The sequence below is a fragment of the Myotis daubentonii genome, chromosome 3 (assembly GCF_963259705.1).
Source record: "Myotis daubentonii chromosome 3, mMyoDau2.1, whole genome shotgun sequence".
In the NCBI taxonomy this organism is placed as follows: Eukaryota; Metazoa; Chordata; class Mammalia; order Chiroptera; family Vespertilionidae; genus Myotis; species Myotis daubentonii.
Window position 1 is genome coordinate 215,681,545 of NC_081842.1, and position 20,727 is coordinate 215,702,271.

General features: G+C 38.9%; 1 protein-coding gene and 1 non-coding gene across 6 annotated transcripts in view; both read left to right on the top strand.

Moving 5' to 3' along the window:
* RERE (arginine-glutamic acid dipeptide repeats) overlaps window positions 1-20,727 on the top strand; it is a 418,729-nt gene that overhangs the window by 183,235 nt on the left and 214,767 nt on the right. For 4 of the 5 annotated variants that reach the window (XM_059691362.1, XM_059691366.1, XM_059691364.1 and 1 more), the window contains exons 3-4: window positions 9,547-9,617; window positions 19,441-19,566. In XM_059691362.1, coding sequence (XP_059547345.1) covers window positions 9,547-9,617; window positions 19,441-19,566 — 197 coding nt within the window. The remainder of the gene's footprint in view (window positions 1-9,546; window positions 9,618-19,440; window positions 19,567-20,727) is intronic. The other variant, XM_059691365.1, reaches the window with a different exon arrangement.
* On the top strand, window positions 14,956-15,059 carry LOC132232070 (U6 spliceosomal RNA). Its single transcript, XR_009452233.1, has one exon. It is a non-coding gene; the product is annotated as a U6 spliceosomal RNA (small nuclear RNA).

Sequence of the window (20,727 nt, forward strand, 5' to 3'; positions counted from 1 at the left end):
AGGAAGAGAAAGATACAGAAATAGGATTCTAGTTCTTGATTCTTACTCATTTTAAAGAAAGAAGTTATACTCATTCAAGTAATGTTCTGGTGTTAGTAACGGGGTGGGCAAATACCAGCTGAATAGGACAGATTGTAAGTTTGTGACATTGAGGAAGACATGGGGACCATAGAACCTTGGTTTGTGTCTTGGAAGTTGGGCAGAATTGCAGTAGGACCAAATAGTGGAAGAGCATCTCAAACAGAGGCAACAGCATGAAGCACTTCATGGACTGGGGCCTGAGGGGAGTGTGCTTATAGGAGACTCAGAAACCAGCTGAGCAGATACAGAATATCAAGTTGATAAAAGGAATGGAAAGACTAGTGGTTTTCCTTGACTTTCTTATTTTTGTGTGAATTGCAGTCTGTCAGTCTATGACCCTGGTGGTTTATAGTTTCGAGGTAGCAAATTCAGGATGTTTTCCTTATTAATATTTGGGTCTTGATTTTATAAGTTTCTCTTACAGCACTTTCTTGTATGCCCTTTTCTCCTTTAAGCGTCTCTTTCACATCTGTGTGGATACTTAGATGAAAGATTAATCACTCAAGAAGAAAAATCAGTCATGGGATTGTTGTATTATCTGATAAATAAAATTAACAGGAGTAAATTTCTGTTAAACAGAATATCAGCCTCAGAAGTTATTCAGTATAGTATTTAATAATATGTGGTGTATACCTTCATTGTATATCTAAATCCATATGGTAAGTTTAGCCTACTTTTATTTATTTATTTTTATTTTTGTTAATCCTCATCCAAGGATATTTTTTCCATTGATTTTTAATAGAGAGTGGAAGGGGGGGGGGGGGAGAGAGAAACATCTCACATTGATTGGTAGCCTCCCGCATGTGTCCCACCTGGGACCAGGAATCCGGCCTGCAACCCAGGTACCTGCCCTTGACCGGAATTGAACCCGAGACCCTTCAATACGTGGGCTGACGCTCTAATCACGTAGCCAAACCAGCTAGGGCTAGCCTACTTTTAATAAATTTCACTTAATGTTTGCACTGTGACTGATTTGAAATATGTAAGGAAATCATCTAATAGTATGTAAGAAATATATATATGTGTGTGTATATATATGTATATATATAGCAGAAAGTTTTAATCTTTAGTTTTGCTAGCTTAAAAAATCCATAATAATTTAGCTTCTGTTCAGATTGACAATTTCATTTTCTCTGCTTTTAGTTATAATTTAAGTCCTAACTTTCTGGAAAGTTGATAGTAAATATTTGAATGGGAAGAAATAGTAAATGAATATATACATTAGTCTTATAATAAAGGCTTACAAAATGTGTGGATGCTTATAAAGTACAAAAAAAGTAATTGGCGTGGAAATTTTGTAGCTTGATGCTTGCACTGTGGAATAGTTGCTTTTACAAAATTGAGAACTGCAGACAAAAATTAAATGTCATTAATTTCATTGAATAGAAATATGTTCCATTTACTGTACAATCTGGAGCCAGGCTTGAATGAGTTTAAATAGATGAAATCTAAATTATACTGACAGTCCATTAAACAGTAGCAGAAAACCCGTAAAGAAAATGGATTCACTATGATACCAGTTTATAATAAAATCATTTTCCAAATAAGAACTATAGCCAGGCATTGTGAACTCCCCTGTGTATTTCCAGCGAGCACTGCAAATTGGTTGAGCCATTTATTGTGAAGCCCAGGCTCTCAGTTCATTGTTTTCTCAAAAGGAGCAAGCAGTGTTGCTTGAAATCGGCTCTGCAGGATGTGACACCAGAAGATCAGACTTGCAATTTGTTTGTTGTCAGCCATGTGGGGCGAGAAGAACCTGCACTCCAGCCTCTCTGTCCCTGGTGGTTTCTGGTCTGTGGATACTGGGCATCGTGTTCATAGCAGCATTGGAGTTTTCTCCACGTTCGTTTCCCACATGTACATATTTCAGTCATGTTCCGGTTGTAATCTTTCGTGTTCAGGACCTGTCGGCATTTCCATTTAAGCACCCTCCACCTAGCAGGGGTTTGATAGCAGAATTTACTTATATTTTTATAGGGCTCACTGAATTGAGAGTAGGGTTGTTACCGGTCTTCTCGGGCGTTAGAATGGTAGTTACGGTGGGGAAGCAAGAGAGTGGCCTAGAATTTCCTTCCCGCATGTCTCTAGTGTCCTGACACTTAGCTTCAGAGGGCAGGTGGCCGTCACTGATTTTTAAAATAGATTCCTCCCACCCTTCAGTTCCCTGTGTTTTCTTCTGGCATTGGAGCTGGATACAAACACAGTAATTAGAACTATCAGAGATCCACATCGCTTAATGGAGTTTGGATGTTAAGCTGGTTAGAATCTCTTCTCACAATAGGGCTTCAATGTAGGTTACGGGGAGAGCTTCTTAAGGAACATTTTCAGAGTAAAATGTGGTGATGAGAGTGATGCAGGTGTCAGACCATGGCTCACATTCGGCATATCAGCATAACTAGTAAGATCGCTGTTGCCGGCAGTATGATCTTGCGTTTTCATGTTTGACATAGTTTTCAAGTCCATGTAGAATAGGATTGATTTGGGAAGGTCTTGCTCTGCAGCATTTCTTCCAGAATAACAGCATAACTTCTTAAAGTTAGAAAGATAGTCTTGGCTCAGTCTAAGCTTTCGAGGCATTGGAAGATTATCTAGCTCCTAGAGGAGAAAAAAATGTGGGAAATTTAAACAAAAATCCCTTTGTTTGTTATGGCCTGCTCACCCCTCTACGCCACCACACACATTTGATTTTTCTCATAATTTAATTCCCTGTTAGCATAATAATTCCCTGTTAGCATAATAATTCCCTGTTAGCAATGAGGATAAAGACTGATCAGTGTTAGCTAGAAGTAGATAGTGTTCTGTTTTTAGACAAAAGCCAGTGTGAGCTTTGTGGTATTAGTAGGGAATCTGTAGACATTTAATACATGGAATTGAATTTTCATGAATTTTAAAAAGGAAGGGACCAAGGAGATATGTTACCTGACATCTCTTTTCCACTGAGTTTAGACTTTAAGAACAGCCAATTTTTGCGACCTTTTCAGGGTCAAACTACAGGATAAGGGTAAGGACAGAAGGTTTTACTGAATTGCCGTTTTCCCTTTTCCATTCCCCATTATTCCCTGACACTGTGTATCCCTTCCTCACAGAAGAATCCAGTAGAAAACGAAAAGTGGGCCATCCTGCAATTGAGTTATCCCTTAAAGAAATATTTATTAGAAAACATCATTCTTTATTTTTATATTGCTAGAGCATAGCAGCTTTCTTGCTAGGATCTTGTGTAACTTCTTTTTGATTATACATTTTGGCTCAGTTGACTTGGTGTTCACATAGTTTTTGAGTGTTTACCATGTAGAATATTATTTAGTGAGGTGAGGGATGATGGGTTTGACTGTTGCACAGACGGGGAAGCTAGAGATGAGCGCTCTGCTAGGGGCGTGCAGCATTTGTGGATTGATTTGGGTATCGGAATTCAGTGTTTCTAGCATGTGCATACATACAGACACTCCTTTTTTTGTATGTTGGAAATTTGGAACATCCAGTTTAACTAGTGAGATACCTGTGCAGTTTCTATTCTGCACTGTTAGACCAACCTGCTGTTACCTCATTGAATGGTTCAGTGTCCAGGTTGGAGGTGTCCTTGTAAGAGAAATGGAAAGTGGCAGAGCAGCACAGTCCTGAGGGTCGGCCTCCATGTCCACCACTCTGCCACCCGGCTGGCTCTCTGAAAAATTTGCGAGAAAGTCTTTGTTCATGCATGCTCTTTACAACTAGGAGAGGTTTTCTATTGGAAATTATATTAGAGTGGCGCTGGCCATGCTTTGCAAAGGATGAGAAGGTATTTCAAAGGTGAACAGGCAGAAAGGCATTAATTGGGGAGGGGAGTTCTGTAAGGAGCAGCACTGTGGCTGAGCGTTGCCTGACCACCATTTTAATGCTGGCTCATAGTGCTGCTTTGCTCAATTAGTGGGTGAAGTGAGTGTCCACTGTGCTGTGTGAGGAGGCTGCAGGAAAGATGCTGACAGGTTCTTTGTGTTTCAGGATTACAAACTGCCTAATGCTCCCGGCTATGGTTTTTACCCTTGAGAAGACTGTGTTCTTGCTCTGTTTCAGCAATTTTTTTCTTATTATTAATTAAAAATTCCGTTTTAATTTTTATTGAATTTTTGGGGTGACAGTGGTTAATAAAATGACGTAGGTTTCAGGGGTACAATTCTATAATACATCATCTGTATATTGTATTGTGTGTTCACCACCCCAAGGCAATCTCCATCCACCACCATTTGTCCTACCTTTACCCTCTTCTGTCTTCCCCCACCCTATTTCAGTGATTTTTCAACCTTTTTCATCTCATAGCACACATAAACTAATGACTAAAATTCTGTGACACTCCAAAAAATAACCTGAGCTGACAAAAGAGGGTGTAATTGTGATTCATTCACATCAGATGGCTGTTGTGTTGGCTGTTGTCATTTTTTAGTTGGATAGTCTAAGGCAGTGGTTCTCAACTTTGGCTGCACATTAGAATCACCTGGGAATCTTTTTAAAATGCTGATTTCTGGGCCTCATCATTAGTAACAAAGAAACAGAATTTCTGGAGGATGAGGCCCAGAAATCAGGATTTTAAAAAGATTTCCAGGTGATTCTAATGTGCAGCCAAGGTTGAGAACCACTGGTCTAAGGGGGAAGGTCAGTGCCCTGACTAAACAGTCATTATTGCATGTTTTAAACATTCTTGCGGCACCCCGGTGTGCCTCTTGTGGCGCACTGCTTGAAAGTCACTGCTCTGTTTCTGCTGATTTGCTGAGCGTTGAGAAAGTAGGGCTTTCTTTGCCTTGAGAATTTGCCTTTACGTTTTGGCTGACTTCCTTCCTCCGCTTAGCATATGCTCTGTTGTTTGCAGATGGTACAATAGATTCTTGGACACAAAGCTGTGTTGAGGTTTTGCGAAACAGCCAGAAACACCCCTGTTCGGTGTCATTGCCCAAATCATGGATGCAGGGTTTGAGGTCATTAATCGTGGGATCCATTCCCAGTCAGAGGCTAGGTGTTAGAGAATAAGTCTTAACCTAGACCCATGGTTTCATTCCCACACACCCCTATACAGAAAAAATTAGTTATCATGTGTTGTTTGGCATAATTGATATAGATGGTAATAGCCTTTTATTTTTCTAGCCCATTTCAGACTTGCTGATTTTAAGATTAATATATATATATATATATATATATATATATATATATATATGTATGTATTTGCCCTGCAACAGCCGTTAACTCAATCTAATAAATATACATTTTTATATGGGTAATTTTGGAAATGTGCATTATGTACTTAATGGATTGCATCAGCTTTGCGCAGTTCTTCCAGAACTGCTAGCTTTCTGATTTAAAACAAAAAAAGCTCTTTAAAAAAATAAATAAAAGGTGTCTGCAGTGCTTGTGTTGGTCATGGGGGATTTTCAGGTTGAGGATCATTGAGACCAGCTTCAGATAATCCATGCACTCATAAATTGCAGGAAAATTCTTAGAAAATAATTTTGGCTTTAAGCGATTACTGGTCATATAATCCAACTGAAATTTTAACATTGCTCTTGATTTAAGTTCTCATCTTTCCCCTTCCAAATAAACAGCTTTATTTGGGGGCTAACTATAGACATCTATATAAAGTAATTTTCTTAAATAGCTGCTTAATTAATGAGATAAGGGAAATATTCATATTCTTATGAATATTTGGCCTTATTTTGTTTTAAAAATCATTAAGAAGAATAAGTAGATTCCTGTGTGTATGAGACTTAAATTCCAAATGGTTTCTTAGACTATATTCTTTTAGTTGGATCACCCTAATTTTTATGGGTTATAAAGAAAAGTTATAGAGATCACTTCATACAGTAACAGATTATTAGCCTTGGGCATTGGACTCTCATGTGAATTTATAGCTTTGGATCAATTTGCGTTGCCATGATAACTTATTTATTTATTTTTAAAAGCACTCTTTTGCTTTAGAAGCAAAGCCAAATTTTTTAAAAATATATTTTTATTGATTTCAGAGAGAAGGGAGAGAGAGAGATAGCAACATCAATGATGAGAAAGCATCATTGATTGGCTGCTTCCTGCATGTCTCCTACTGGGGATCCAGCCTGCAATCTGGGCATGTGCCCTTGACTGGAATCGAACCCAGGACCTTTCAGTCCGCAGGCCGCGATGCTCTATGCACTGAGCCAAACTGGCTAGGGCCCATGGTAACTTTTTAAACAGAAAGAAGTGACTGTTTATCTAGTAATAAGTCATTAGTAAGTAAATGTGTTAATTCCATATGTCAGATTTGAGAATCTGCCCTCTGCCTTATCCCCTCATGGCAGTGTTTCTCAATCAGGAGTGTGAGGAGGCTTCCAATAAGACTGCAGATAAGTGTTTAAGCAAAGGGACGTCATCTGTATATTGTGTTTTGTGTTCATCACCCCAAGTCAGGTCTCCTTCCATCACTATTTTCCTCCCTTTACTCTCTCTTATCTCCCTCCCTCCCGCCATTTCAGTGAGGACTTTCTTCATGGTCGACCTTTATTCCCTTCTCTAACAGTTACATCCAGATGTGTTTACAGGTAATCATTTTCCTGAATGTAACTTGGCAGTGAGAAATGAGAGAATATAGGTGCTCTCTTTTTTTTCTGGGAAGTGTTTTTACACACTACAAGTTAATAACTGCTTTATGTCTCAGTAAGAGGGCTTATAGTAATAATGATTCTATTGATTCTGAAAAGTACATATAGAGCTTTTCTTTATGTAAAAAGAACAGAGTTGCCCATAGTTTTCACTGTCTAAGCATCTGTCATATTGAATGCCAGGCACCAGTTCTCGGTGGTTGCAGAGAACACTAAAGTGAGTAAGTTTCTCTGAGTTCAAAGCTCAACAATAGTAATGTGGACCGTGCAGACCATCTGACTGCCAAATAACTGAACAGACAGGCAACGTAAATTGTTAATTTTATGTAAAAGAAAGGAGATGTTTCTTTATAGATGAGCCATGAGAATTCACTGCTGCTGGAGGTGACTTGTTAGAAGGTTGCAGGTGCTGGCAGAATGAAGGAGTGAAAAGGTTTGGCATGGGTGGAGGTAGTGGTGTTGGTGTTTCTTTTGTAGTATGCAGCCTAGTGGAAGATGAGGTGGATGTGGTATGGGATCAGACCACTGAATATGGAAAATTTTTGATATGTGGGCTTTAAGAACGGGTAAGTCATTCGTTAAGAAAATGACCTGTTAATTTTGAAGTAAGTGAATACTAGCTAGGTATGACAGTGTTATGTATGAAATAGGAAGAAGAGGGCATATACACTGTCCTTTGTGTTCAGGTTGAGTGGGATGAGTAAATAATTGATACCTAGAGATTTGACATACAGGTACAATAGAGATTAGAACACAGAAATTAAGACACTTGGATGTCTCAAAATTGTGAAGATTGAAGCTATAGTTTTTACTTAGGAATGGATTTCTTCTGTTTTTTTTTTTTTAATGTTTTTATTGATTTTTAGAGAAAGAGAAAGGGAGAGAGAGAGAGAGAGAGAAAGAAAGAGAAGCATTGATGAGAGAAACATCCATCATCGATTGGCTGCCTCCTGCACACCCCCACTGCAGATCAGGCCCACAATCAGGGCATGTGCCCTGACCAGGAATTGAGCCAGTTATCTCTTGGTGCATGGGATGATGCTCAATCCGCTGAGTCACCCCAGCTGGATGGATTTCTTCTGCTTCTACTTGAATACCAAATACGAGATAGGAAGAGAGATATCTATGTGCCATAGTGGGAAGAGTTTTCTTGTTTCTTATGATGATAAGCATGTTAAATGGATGTTGCCTGAATGTTGAACAGAGTTATTAGCATCCTGGATTCTGGAACAAGCTAGAAGAGCTTGGTCAACAGTTCATTCATACATACAGGGATTGACTCTCTGTTGTTGAGTCTACATCTGAGTAGAGAAATCAGTTGGGAACTTCTGGATGCCTGAAAATGAGTCCTTCTCTTTCTGGAATGGCTTTGGGCTACAAAAATCCTGATGTCTTTCAGAGAGTTTTTTGGAAGGAAGTGTCCCTTTAGTGAGGACTTTCTTCATGATCTGTCTCCTAGTGGTCTGCTAGCACTGTGGTTGGACTGGACTGTCTACTGGATGGATGGCTCCAGATCTTGGCTCCTTTGCTATTTCTTGACTCTTAACATGTATGAAATGCGGCAATAGAGGAACCTGCCTGAGTTCTCAAGGATCTGAGTTATCCTAAGACATCTCCGTTATGAGGGGTCAACAGGAAAGATAAAACAAAGGACGTTTTAAATGTGGGCATTATGGCCACTCTAGAAAATCTGATTGCCTGCAGATGCTTTTACTTCCCAGTAAATAATACATGACCTTTTTATCCTAAATTTTACAATGATCTTGGATTGTAATGGGAAGAGTTTTTATATTTCTTTATAACCACTGCTTCCTTTAATATCACTGCTTTTTTAAAAAACACCTGTATCTCAACTTGTCATTTTATCTATCTATCTATCTATCTATCTATCTATCTATCTATCTATCTATCTATCTTTGTTGATTAGGTATTACATATGTGTCCTTATCCTCCCATTGCCCCTCCACTCATGCCCTCACCCCCCTGGTGTCTGTGTCCATTGGTTAGGTTTATATGCATGCATACAAGTTCATGCATGTAAACTTACCCCTTACTCCCACCCTCCCGTACCTTCCCTCTAAGGTTGTCGGTCTGATCGATGCTTCTCTGAATCTGGATCTGTTTTTGTTCATCAGTTTATGTTGTTCATCAACCTGCCATTTTAAAAAGCAGCCTTTAGCCCGCAGCAGTTGAGAGCAGCAAACATAATTATTCAGGCCCTGCGGTCAGATGCAATGTAAGAAAGTGCTCTTCTTCTAGAGGAAAATGTAATTTGGTTTACTTCATTCCATCTCTGATTGGCTGCCTTGTTTCTCTTTACAATTAGAAAGTAAAGTGTGTTTAGGTTAAAATTTGTAGGGAAAAGACCATTGTAATGGCATGTTCAAGCTAGTCGTCTTTACATTTCACTTCTTTCCTCACAAAATAATAATTGAAAATAAAGTAGCATTTGGTCAAGCCATTTCTCTTTGTAATGACGAGGCATCTATTTGAATAAGACAGCAGGATTTTGTCTTGGTAGCAAGATATTCAGGTTTTGTCTTGGTGGGTAAATTTGAGCAAGTACCTTCAACTGAATGTGGATACTCCCATGGGATTTCCTCCTCCCCCTTCTTCAGGGACCCTGAAAACAATAATTGAGGCTTTATCAAGTTCTTTAAATTAACAGAAAAGTGGTAAAACAAGAACCCAAGGGCTGTTTTCCTTTAGCTTAAAATTACTAGTAATTTAATATTACCTCTGAGAAAAAAATTTTCTCTAAAATGTATGTGCTTTGTCATTTATTTATGTATGCAGTGGCTTTATGGGCCCTGTCTTTGTTCCCTTAAAGGTAAATGCCATTGTTTTAAAATTTCTTTTTCTTTTAAAGACTGTGTGTATATCGAGAGTCGGAGACCAAACACACCGTATTTCATCTGTAGCATTCAAGACTTCAAACTGGTAAGCATTTTTTTCACGTGCTCTTGATTCTACTCTGGACCTTCTCTTTTCCAGTTCCTGTGGCTGTCTCATGGTTGCTTGTCTATCGTATTGATTTTATAAGCAGTTTACCTTCTTGAGTGCTAACGCATCTGGTGGCTGTAGCATGCACATAAGGCAGTCACCAGTTTTATCTTCCCCGTTTTGTGACACTTTAGATTTACAGAGCTCATACTGTAAATAATGTGTGTAAAGTTTCTTTCCTCTCATAGGTGTTTTGACATCAATTTCCGAGATTCCTTTGAGTTTCTGAAGTAGTTTATTTCTTCTCAGCCATTGGGAAAAGCCTGAAGAAGAGTAATTTTGGCATTTGATGATTGGAGAAAAAGAATGTACATGGGCCAGAGACTGGTTTCGGTGGTGACCATAATTAATTTACTTAGATATTTTAGGAGTATGGAGTGTATCTTGAATCTTTTTGGGGGGTCTCCAAGTAGTGGAGGTTGGAAGTCTGGCTCAGGGATGGTATAGCTATCGTACTTTCTCATTAAAAACTTTTCCTAAGTTCATTAAGTATTGATGTTGCCCGCTATGATCTCTTTGTTTTGGACCAGTGGTCCCCACCCTAGGGGTTTTAGATCCCTGGATATCTGTAGAGATTTTGCAAAGGTCTGCAGGTAAACATTCTCAGTCTTAAATAAATGTACCTCACACATCTGTGCAACTGCTTTTCAAATGTATTAATATGCTGCTGTGGTTTTAAAAATTTACTTATTTAATGATAATATGTACTGAAGAATCCCTGTTTATTAGGTATTTTCCTCAAGCGGTTGATAAGTGAAATACTACTGAAGTACTGTTATTTGGGGATCTTTTGAAACATTTAGATCTTAAAAAGGGATCCCTGTGCTTGAAGAATTGTGACCACTCTCTAGTTTTAGGTGTAGAGAAATCCTAATCCTAGTTTGTAGAGATTCTATCAGTGTCTGTGACTGTCCTTATTTCAAAAACCCTTTGAAACGTTTGACAATTCATTATATGTGATATTTCAGTCTAAGGAAAAGTAATGCAGTAGTCTGAAGAGATCTTTAACTCTCCATCTTCTTTGTTTCTGATGGCCCCAAATATCTAACTAGCATATTCCAATTTAGTTAATAAGTGCATGCCATTTATTTTTTTTTCTTAAAAAATTATTGCATAAGTAATACATGCTTTCTGTTATAAAAGAAAGTCAAATGTGCCATTTACTCCCGAGGATTACACTTGGTAACTGCTTTCAACTTCCTTGCTTGTTTTGCAAGATGGCCTTGCAGTTTAATCTTGTAAAAATCAAATGCTTTTTATTCAGATTTTATGTCAACACAAAGTTTTATCATTTTAGAGGTCTTTGTTATTTGTTACATGTTTCCTTTCAAATATTTTTTACAGAAGCTACACTGACATTTGAAAATCTGGGCGGTGGCCTTGTTTCCTGAAGAGTTTTGTTTGGCTAGTGGCTGCTGCTACTGCTCTTTTCCTGGTCACTGTCTTTGTGTGTGATTTTTATCAAATATAATACCAGTGCACCATGGAAAAGATACAGCTGTGAAATAAAATTGCAAAGATTTTTCTTTTACCTTTTAGAACCTGAGCCCCTTTTGTACAATTTGTGCACATTGGCTGGTGCCTTCATGTTTGTGCAGCGTTGCTTATGCAATGCTGATTATAATGTGATAGTCCAGGGCAGAGGTTCCTGCTGAGTTATAGTAATTGCTCAGGGTATTAACAGCAATAAAAGCTGAAGCTTCTGTTGTAAGTATTGGTCTAGTACAACATGTTAAAGCTGTATGCAAAAACAATGTGGGAAAAGGGTAGGGTGCAGTATGTTAAGATACCTTTTTCTAAATCACACACTGCTCTATGCCTTATGGGTTTTTTTTTTTTGTGTGTGTGTGTGTGTGTTTTTGAGTTCTGTATTCAGCACACATCATAGTTATGTAAAAATAACAGTGATATTGAAATATTTACTACTGGAAGGAATGTAGTTATCGTCTGGATATCTGCTTTCTTCTTTCCTTGGTTTTCAATACTATTTACGAAAAGCTAACCTAATAGAGGAGAATAATTATAGGTTGTTGTTTTTTTCTTCTTCAGCTTACCCAAGCTATAGGGGAAAGGATGAACAGAAGGAAATATGCTTTTTTTTTTTCCTCTGCAAGATTTTAAAAAGAAGAAATTGGAGTTGATTTTGCCCACAGGAAATACCATGCATGACAAGTGGAACAATGGAAAACAAAAGCCAATAGCTTTGAAATGTTGTTGATTATTTTATCTTTATTTGGTTTGGGGTTGTAACTAAAATGTATTTCTTTGTTTATACCACTGATTATAATTAATCCTTTTACCATGGTGAGTTTGTGAATATAGTTCTATTTGGGGACTGTAAAAAGAATTGGGCGAATGCCCTTTATGGTACATGTGAGCTAAGAGTACAGTGTTAAACACATCAGAGACTAAAGAATTGAGAAGTGGACTTAGGGAGACAACTACCACTGGTCACTAGCACAATGCCAGTGTATTGAACTGAGGATCCTGGGTAAGAAAGGTCTTTGGATTTTATGCAGGCATCTGATTGTCTTCCCACAGATTCTGAGTCCATGATATGAGACATAGCTGCTTCTGTTGACCAGGTTTACATCTGTTGTCCTGGTAAACTATTAAACAGTGCCCCTTTTCACTCAAAGGTGTCCCTATTGGGGTGACAGGTTATATGGGGATGGGATTCATGGCTTCCATTTTATTAACACTTAACCATCAAAACACATACATAAGGCCTCTCTGTCCTACATTGGTAGATATATCTAGAACCTGCACTTCCACAGGGGTAGGTGAAAGCTATGATGTTGCAAAAAAATTGAGTTCCTAACAGAACTGAGGTTTTTGGAAGTAGCATTTTCAAGGGAAGGGAATTATTTGTTCTATTAGGATGCTTTCATTCTCTTTGGAAGTGTTCATTAGATGGGCTTATTTACAAATGGGGAGACTGGGTTTGTTTGACTGCAATGGCAGAAGTATCTGTGGAACATGTGAAAAGCAGGGGCAGGAGAGGTAAGGTTGAATTATGGACAGTGTATGCTTAGAAGCAGGAAGAAAGAGGGATCATCAATTAAATAAGGCAGCTTTACACCTTAGGCTTCTGAATTAAATATTAAAGCAGTTGGCAAAATCTTTAGCTCTTCGAAAGAACAGTAATGTGGAATGGCAATCTATGATCTTTGTGGCCTGGCTTGAAAAGATGAGCTGAGAGACTGAGTAGCTAGCAGGGAGGGCAAAGCTAATGGGATGAGTCAAGAATTGCCTCAGTGAGAGAAGGTTGGGGAGGCATAAGCAGGTCATAGTCAGGCTGGTGTGATGGGGCAGGACGCCAGGGAAAGCAGAGGGTTGGAACATTGCAGAGCTGAGGGGGAGAGTGTTCGCCTCCTTGAGCTCTCCGGATGTGGCTTCCAGGTGGAGTGAGAGTTCCCCTCAGTGAAGCCTCTTCTTGGCCAGTTTGAGTTGATCTCAGTAATTGCAACTGCAAGAGCTTAGCATACCACCCTCCACCCTTTCTTCTGCTGCACTCCCATAGCTTTTCTGGTCACTGTGTGACTTGGTTTCTTTTTTTTTTTTTTTTAACATATATTTTTATTGATTTCAGAGAGAAAGGAAGAGGGAGAGAGAGATAGAAACATCAATGATGAGAGAGCATCATTGATCGGTTGCCTCCTGCAAGCCCCCCAGTGGGGATTGAGCCCTGCAACCCGGGCATGTGCCCTTGACTGGAATCGAACCTGGAACCTTTTGGTTCCCAGGCTGATGCTCTATCCACTGAACCAAACCAGCTAGGGTGTGACTTGGTTTCTTAGAGAATTTTGTTTCTGAATGAGTCGGTATCACCAAGGAGCATTATATCCCAGAGTGCAATTAAGAATGTTTTGGGTTGGCCCTAACCGGTTTGGCTCAGTAGATAGAGCATCGGCCTGCGGACTGAAAGGTCCCAGCTTTGATTCCGGTCAGGAGCATGTACCTGGGTTGCAGACACATCCCCAGTAGGAGCTGTGCGGGAAGCAGCTGATTGATGTTTTTCTCTCATCAATGTTTCTAACTCTATCCCTCTCCCTTCCTCTCTGTAAAAAAAATCAATAAAATATATTTTAAAAAAATGTTTTGGTTTGTAATCAGGGCCTTTGACAAGCATTTATTGAAAACTTACTTTGTGTTCTTTGCTGGGTGCAGCACCATAATGGGGGCTGAAGAATGTGGGATCTAGTTCCTTCCCTCCGTGATTGTAGGTTCTAAGGACAGACAGCAATGGCGTTTTTGGAGATCAGTCCTCTTTGGAGAACATTGAATAGGATTGATGTGGGGGAAGACATTCAGTTTTTGTCCCCAAGAAAGATTTCTTTCTTGCTTTTACTAAAAAACAACAAAATTCCATATTTATAGAAACCCAGGCCTTAGCATAATAGAGTTAATGTGCTATCTAGAAATAATCATGGATTCTGAGAATGCTCAACAGGAAGATCATTGAGATTAGTAATTTCCATTCAGTATAATACCCAGGAGTTTCTGGTCTGGGTCTAGCAGTAGTAGTTCATACCTAAGTCTTCATTCACAGGGAAGTAATGGAAGCTGTTCCTTTAATATTCTACATGGGAATTTTGTGTGGATTCTTAATGAATTTCTGTCGTTTATACAGCAGAAAAAGTATGATTTCGGTTTCTTTGAGTTACAGTTATCTATTCTTCAGTTATATGAAATGAATTTTCAGGTAGGATATATAATTATTACAAGTATTTTTTTTGAGCAAATAACATTGATTCACTGGGCTCTTATTTGGTTAATTAAAACTAGGAAAGTTATTAAATTTATACCTGGTCTAAACATTCCTCAGAGTTGGGGATACGTCATTAAGAATATTATGGTTATATCCAGTTTACTGTTTAGGGCCCAATGTGTTGTGGCTCTGCATGGATGAGTGTGCTGTTGTATCATTTATGTCCCTAACAGTTTAAGTCCTAAGTACTGATTGTGAACGCAGAATAGCTAGTTATCTTGGACAAGGCACATCTCCATTGCTGCTGTGAATGTGGGGGCCAAATTATTCAAGATTTCAATTTCCCTCTTTGTTTCATTGCCAAATGTGAGCAGCAGGGAGAGGAACATTGGGGATTTCTTTCTGATTCCTGGTTTGATAGGGTTACACCCCGAGAGCCGATCACAACCAATCGCAACTGCAGACAAAGTCGCTTTAGCTGAGGCTCCATTTACTATTAAAACTGCCCTCTCGACCCCAAGTTGAATTTCTCAGAAGTGAAATAAAAGTAAGAACCTGCTATTCGTGCTCACTTCGGCAGCACATACACTGAAATTGGAACGACACAGAGATTAGCATGGCCCCTGCACAAGGATGACACACAAATTCATGAAGCATTCCGTAAAAAAAGAAAAAAAGAACCTGCTATTCCTTCTTTAAAATGGAAACTTATTGAGGATAAGTAATTATATCCTCTCATTTTTTGTTAGAGATCTTTACATAGGTAATGCTGGGAGGTGTGAGAGACACATTTACATGCACCCTTTGTGTGTACATACATGTGTATACACAATGAGTTAGTTATCATTATACACCATTTTAATATTAGGTAATTCTTGTATTAAAACTGTTCTGGGGGTGGGCAGGATGTCCACATTAGTTTGAACATGGCTAACTCAGAATTTGAGATGCTTTTCTGGGACTGAGATTAGGGATGGCACAGTGCATGGGTTGACAGCTTGAGCTTGACGGCAGTTTGTTCCATCAGTTGCTCTCTTTCATGACCTTGGGCAAGAAACTTAATCCTCCTAACCTTACTTTATTTACTTATGAAGTTGGGATAGAAAGCACCTGTCTTGTAGGTAGATTGTTTTTAGGTTAAAAGCTAAGTCTACACAGTGGCTAGTAGCACAGTGCCTGGGCTGTGGAATGACAGAGATCATGATGTTGATGTGTAGCTTTAAGCTTTGTGAGGGCAGACATCACAGCAGTTTTATTCATGGTGTATACTGAGCACTTAGCATATTGCCTAGCCCACATAAGATCCACAGTAAATATTTATTGAATATTGAATGAAGTAACATTTCAGTGGAAGGAATTCACTGGGTAAAGTTTTTTAAAAACGTTAGTAACAGTTTGATACAATGTTTGCATTAGCTACAGATTAACTTTCTGTTTATTAAACAAGCCGAAGAGATCTGCTTCTTTACGTTTTGTTTAAGCTTGCAATGTGTGATATTTTCTGTACTTAAATAATAAAACTCTATTCTTAAAATACTTCAAAACTCAGTTTCTTATTTTCTTCAGGAAGTTTACATAAGGATAGCCAAAGTCATAACATTGATTAGGTGTTACTATAATGTTTTGAGTTTTCCATAATACTTTTAGCAAAGATAAATGAGGGCTCAGCACATATGTAAACATCCCAGAGAAGGCCAGCTTATAGGAAAAATGCCTTACGTGCGATGATTCATTTCTCTGCAAAGCAACGGTTGTCTGTCTTGTTTTTCATAGTCCCTCCAGGCAGGCCCGCAGAATTATTATTTCTTTTTATAGTTCTTCCTTTTCGTCCCCCACAAGGTCAGTACCACCCAGCTGCAGCTTTGTTACTTGAGTGTAACGTTGGACAAGGAAGTGAAAACGGTGAGGTTTGTTACCAAGTGTTTCAGTTTTCTGGAGTGAGGAGTGAAGTGTTACTTTAAGAGATAATGGGATGTAGAGCTGAGAGGATTCTTTAAGAGAAGTTGCTCCTTTCTGTTGGTTTAGTTTTCACCTCTCAGGAGTGAGTGCGTAGCGTGGCAGCCCTCTCCTACAGTGATTTCTCAGCCAAGAAAAGGTGTGTGTTACTGATTTGGTGCTAGAGCAGTGGTTCTCAACCTTGAATGCACATTAGAATCACCTGGGAATCTTTTTAAAATGCTGATTTCTGGGCCTCGTCCTCCGGAAATTCTGTTTCTTTGTTACTAATGTTGTGGCCCCACCCCATAACAAAGAAACGGAATTTCCGGAGGATGAGGCCCAGAAATCAGCATTTTAAAAAGATTCCCAGGTGATTCTAACTGTGCAGCCAAGGTTGAGAACCACTGTGCTAGAGGATTCTCAGGGAGGGCCACAACTTTTTTTCTTTCTTCTTTGTTTAAAATAAAGGTCATGGTTGCTTAGTTGTTTCCATAAGCATTGTAATTAATAAACTACAATGGGGTGTTGGGCTTACTCAATGCTATGTTTGGAGTAAGCCACCAATAATAAGTACACTAAGTCCTCACTTAAGATTGTTGATAGGTTCTGTGAGTTTGAGGGGAATGACTTATAACAAAACCAGTTTTACCACAGGCTGATTGGTATAAACAAGCGTTAAGTTCCTAAGACTTCTCATCAGTGTTATAATGAAATGAAGATGAACAAAAGGAGGACCTGCTGTATGTGTTCCCGTACTAAGTGTCTCTTTTTCACATGTAAATTTGATGTTATTTGTATTTAATCCTGTAATAGGCAAAGGTAGGATGAAATGTCTTAGTCAGATGAGGTGATACTGGATCTTGGCTGCTAACTCGTCCCCCAGTTCTGGAGCAGTCATGTTGAGAGTTATTTTGAATCACCACAACCATTTTGCATGATATGAATGTCAGCTTATAAATGGCGGGGTGGTATTCACGTACGTGAAAATCAAAATGAGGCTTTGGGAATAAATAATCTCAGAGCACCTATTGGCCCCATTTATTCAGCTTCTCATTGATCTGTTTTCACTCATGACTGACAGTCATTATAGACCACATGGGATTTAAAGTTTTAATGGTTCATGGTTACTGTGAAGTTGGGAATTCATTTTGTTCTAATTTATATGGATTTTAGGACTCTTAAGAAATCACTGGAAAAGTTTTACTTAATTATATTTATTGTCATAAAATATTTATCTTAAATGTTATTTACTAAGCCTGTTCTCTATACGTGAAATTTTTTCAATGCGGAAGACTCTAGGTATTCTAATTGTTTAAAAAGGAGCTTAGGAAAGTTTGAGACAATTTGATATTTGCAGAGATCTGCTGTGCAAGAATATTTGTAAAGTCTTGTCATTCAAACTCAATTCCATACAACTGGAAATTTTTTAATTTGGATGTGGATGTTTGTGTTAAAAACCAGCTCAAAATAGTCTAAAAAGCTTATTAGAACTGAACTAAAATGAGGGAAATGGAGATACTGTGTCAATGTTTTCTGACTCCTAAATAAGAACAATTATATGCTTTGAAATGATGCCTTTTTAATGCTTAAAATATTTTAATCATTACCTGAATTTTTGCTTATTTGAAATATTGCCAAGGTGCTTAGAAATTATTTACTAGGTGTCTTTGTTTAAAGCCCTTGATTTGAATGTATAAGGATGTGAGTGGTCTGATTAATTGAATTTCTAGTGAAAAGATTAACCACAAATTTATTTCTATTTGATGCTTATGGTAAAAAATATTGAGTATACTTTACATTCTTGTACACAGTTGAATCTTTGATTTGGAATCTGTACTGTTGGTATGGGGAAGGGGGAGCTGTGTGGTGGAGAAGGTTATGACTACTAACACTTGATTTAATCACATATTGTAATCAAGACGGTGGGAGTCAGAAACTGGCCACACACCAAGCGTGGGGCCCAGGATGTGCTGTAGAAGGTGATCTGTAGAGAGGGAAAGAAGACCACCATGATAAAGACATTCCCAATATTAACTTACTTTCTTGGGGTTTGTCTTTTTTGTTTGTTAGACATAGACATTAAATCTTGAATTATAGGAAGTTGTTAGAGAATGATTCTTTGCTTCTCAAAAGGAGTTAATGTGACAGGACTCCCTAAAAAGATTTAATATTAAAAAGTTTGCTTGTCTGTAATTTTTAAACAACTTTAAGAACAGAAATCTTATATAAACATTTGAGTTTTATGATGTTTTTAGTTCACTTAAAACCTCATGAAATTGAATTGTTAGTGGGGTTTTTTTGGAAATGTTATTGCTTTCTAGAATGTTGCAAAGGGATCATATTCAAAGTCTTAGATATCTTTTTTGATACTTAAAAGAATTGTGCTGGCTTTCAGAAGTTGCTCTCTAATCATTTGCTGGTTTTAAATTGTTCTGTTTCTTAAAAATACCAAACTGGTTTTGCCCCTAAAAGAAATAATATCTTTCTTGAACTTTATGCTCTATGCCTGTTCATTGTACATACCTTATGGGCATTGGAGAAAATGGAAACTTATTTGAATGGTGTCTTTTTTCCTCTGGTGTTAAGCCTTTGTCTTTCACCTTGCCTGTAGTTTTCCCAAATTAAACGAGGACTTTCAGAAAATGGTAGGATCTTTCTTTGAAACCCCTAATGCCTTGAATATTTCCTTATTAAGTACATGCTTTATGACTCTAGCATCTTTCATTAGAAACGCTTCTGAAAGCTCGCTTCGTCCACTGGGGGTTCATTTTTATTATAAGCAAAGCATGCCACTGTCACTGTGCTTGGGCACTGTGTCATCTTACCTTGGTTATTTTGAGGGGCACACACCATACTGCTTTGTGACAGGATCCAGGTTAAAGTGTAAAGCTGGAAGGGTCATGTGTCTGTTCACGCTGAGCGAATGAAGGAAACGGTTTTGATTCATGCAGAAAGGTTAACTTTAGTGGTCGAACAAATTCTCTGAGATTTCAGACGCCATCTGCTAAAGGATTTGTGCAGGTGCTTGCTTGTGTGCTGGGTGCCCCTAATAACTAACCAGGGCATGAGGGGACATTGGGCATGTTAACTTAAAACTTTTTTCTTTTTTAGGTCCACAACTCCCAGGCCTGTTGCAGATCTCCAACTTCTGCTTTGTGTGACCCCCCAGCATGCTCTCTGCCGGTGGCGTCACAGCCACCACAGCATCTTTCTGAAGCCGGGAGAGGGCCTGTAGGGGTAAGGAGAATCCCGTTTTTAAAAGCTGTCAATATTTTATATCCCATAGGGTATAAAATAGGAATATTACCTCCCTCCCCAGAGCCCCTTTAAAAATGTGCTGTATTGTATGTGTTTTTAAAGGAGTAACAAGTACATGCACAGAGGAAGCAAAATACGGGACTTACCTTACCCCTCTAGGACAGTTCCAGAAGTTAGCGGGGTTTGTGGTGTAGGGTATTTTGGCACCAGCAGAGAGCATGCTGGGCTGCTGCAAGGAGCAGGAGCTGGCAATCAGCAGCGAGTATGGATGTTGGCAACTGAAATGGGGGAAACGGGGGGGTAAGTTTGAGACCAAGTGGAATGTGCATCTCCCCAGGACCACTGGGACTCGTGGCCCACACATCTAAACTGTTTTGGGTGCTGTCCTCTCAGGTAAAGTTTTGTAGAGTATTGCTCAGAAGTAGCTAGGCTTTTCTGCAGGGCAGATACAGACTAAAACACTGAAAGGCACGGGTTGGGGTGTAGATAATAGTACTCTCAGCGGTACTCTGCTAATTCCTCTGTTACCTGGTGGTAATGTGGGATGTGTGTGAGATGTAGCAGGATGAAATGTCCCTAGTTAGTTATCCCTTAGAGCACAGGACCCGGTGTACGATCTCGGAGGGCTAGTTCTGTCTCTGTCTTACCTTTTCTGAAAGCTGTGTACATACATTTCCTTTTCTTCCCTTTATTTGTGAGGATTGAATGGTAAAGCTTTCTGAAAGATAGGTGTTATTGTTCTGATCAACTTCTGTGAATCACTGAAGAAATAAATGTAAGACCTGTCTTTCTCTTGCATGTAATCTGACCAAACTCATACTCAGAAAATGACACAAGAAAATAGTCATCCCAGATGCACACCCGCTATACAAGATACTGGGAGTGTGTAATGAATTGTTCCGTGGCAGTGTAGAACATTCATACCTTGAGACTAAGAGAAGAGAGTGCTCCAAACGGGCGGTAGAACTGGGAAAGTTTTGTGATGAGAGGTCGGTTTTGAGGAGCTGGTTATGTTTTTGATGCATCAGTAACCTGTGGCCAGGCAGAGTGGAGGAGCCTTCCAGGTGTACATGTCCGCTTGTCCCTATAAGCAACATAGACAATGAGCCCGGTGAAGCTGGGAGTTGTGAGAAGACCACA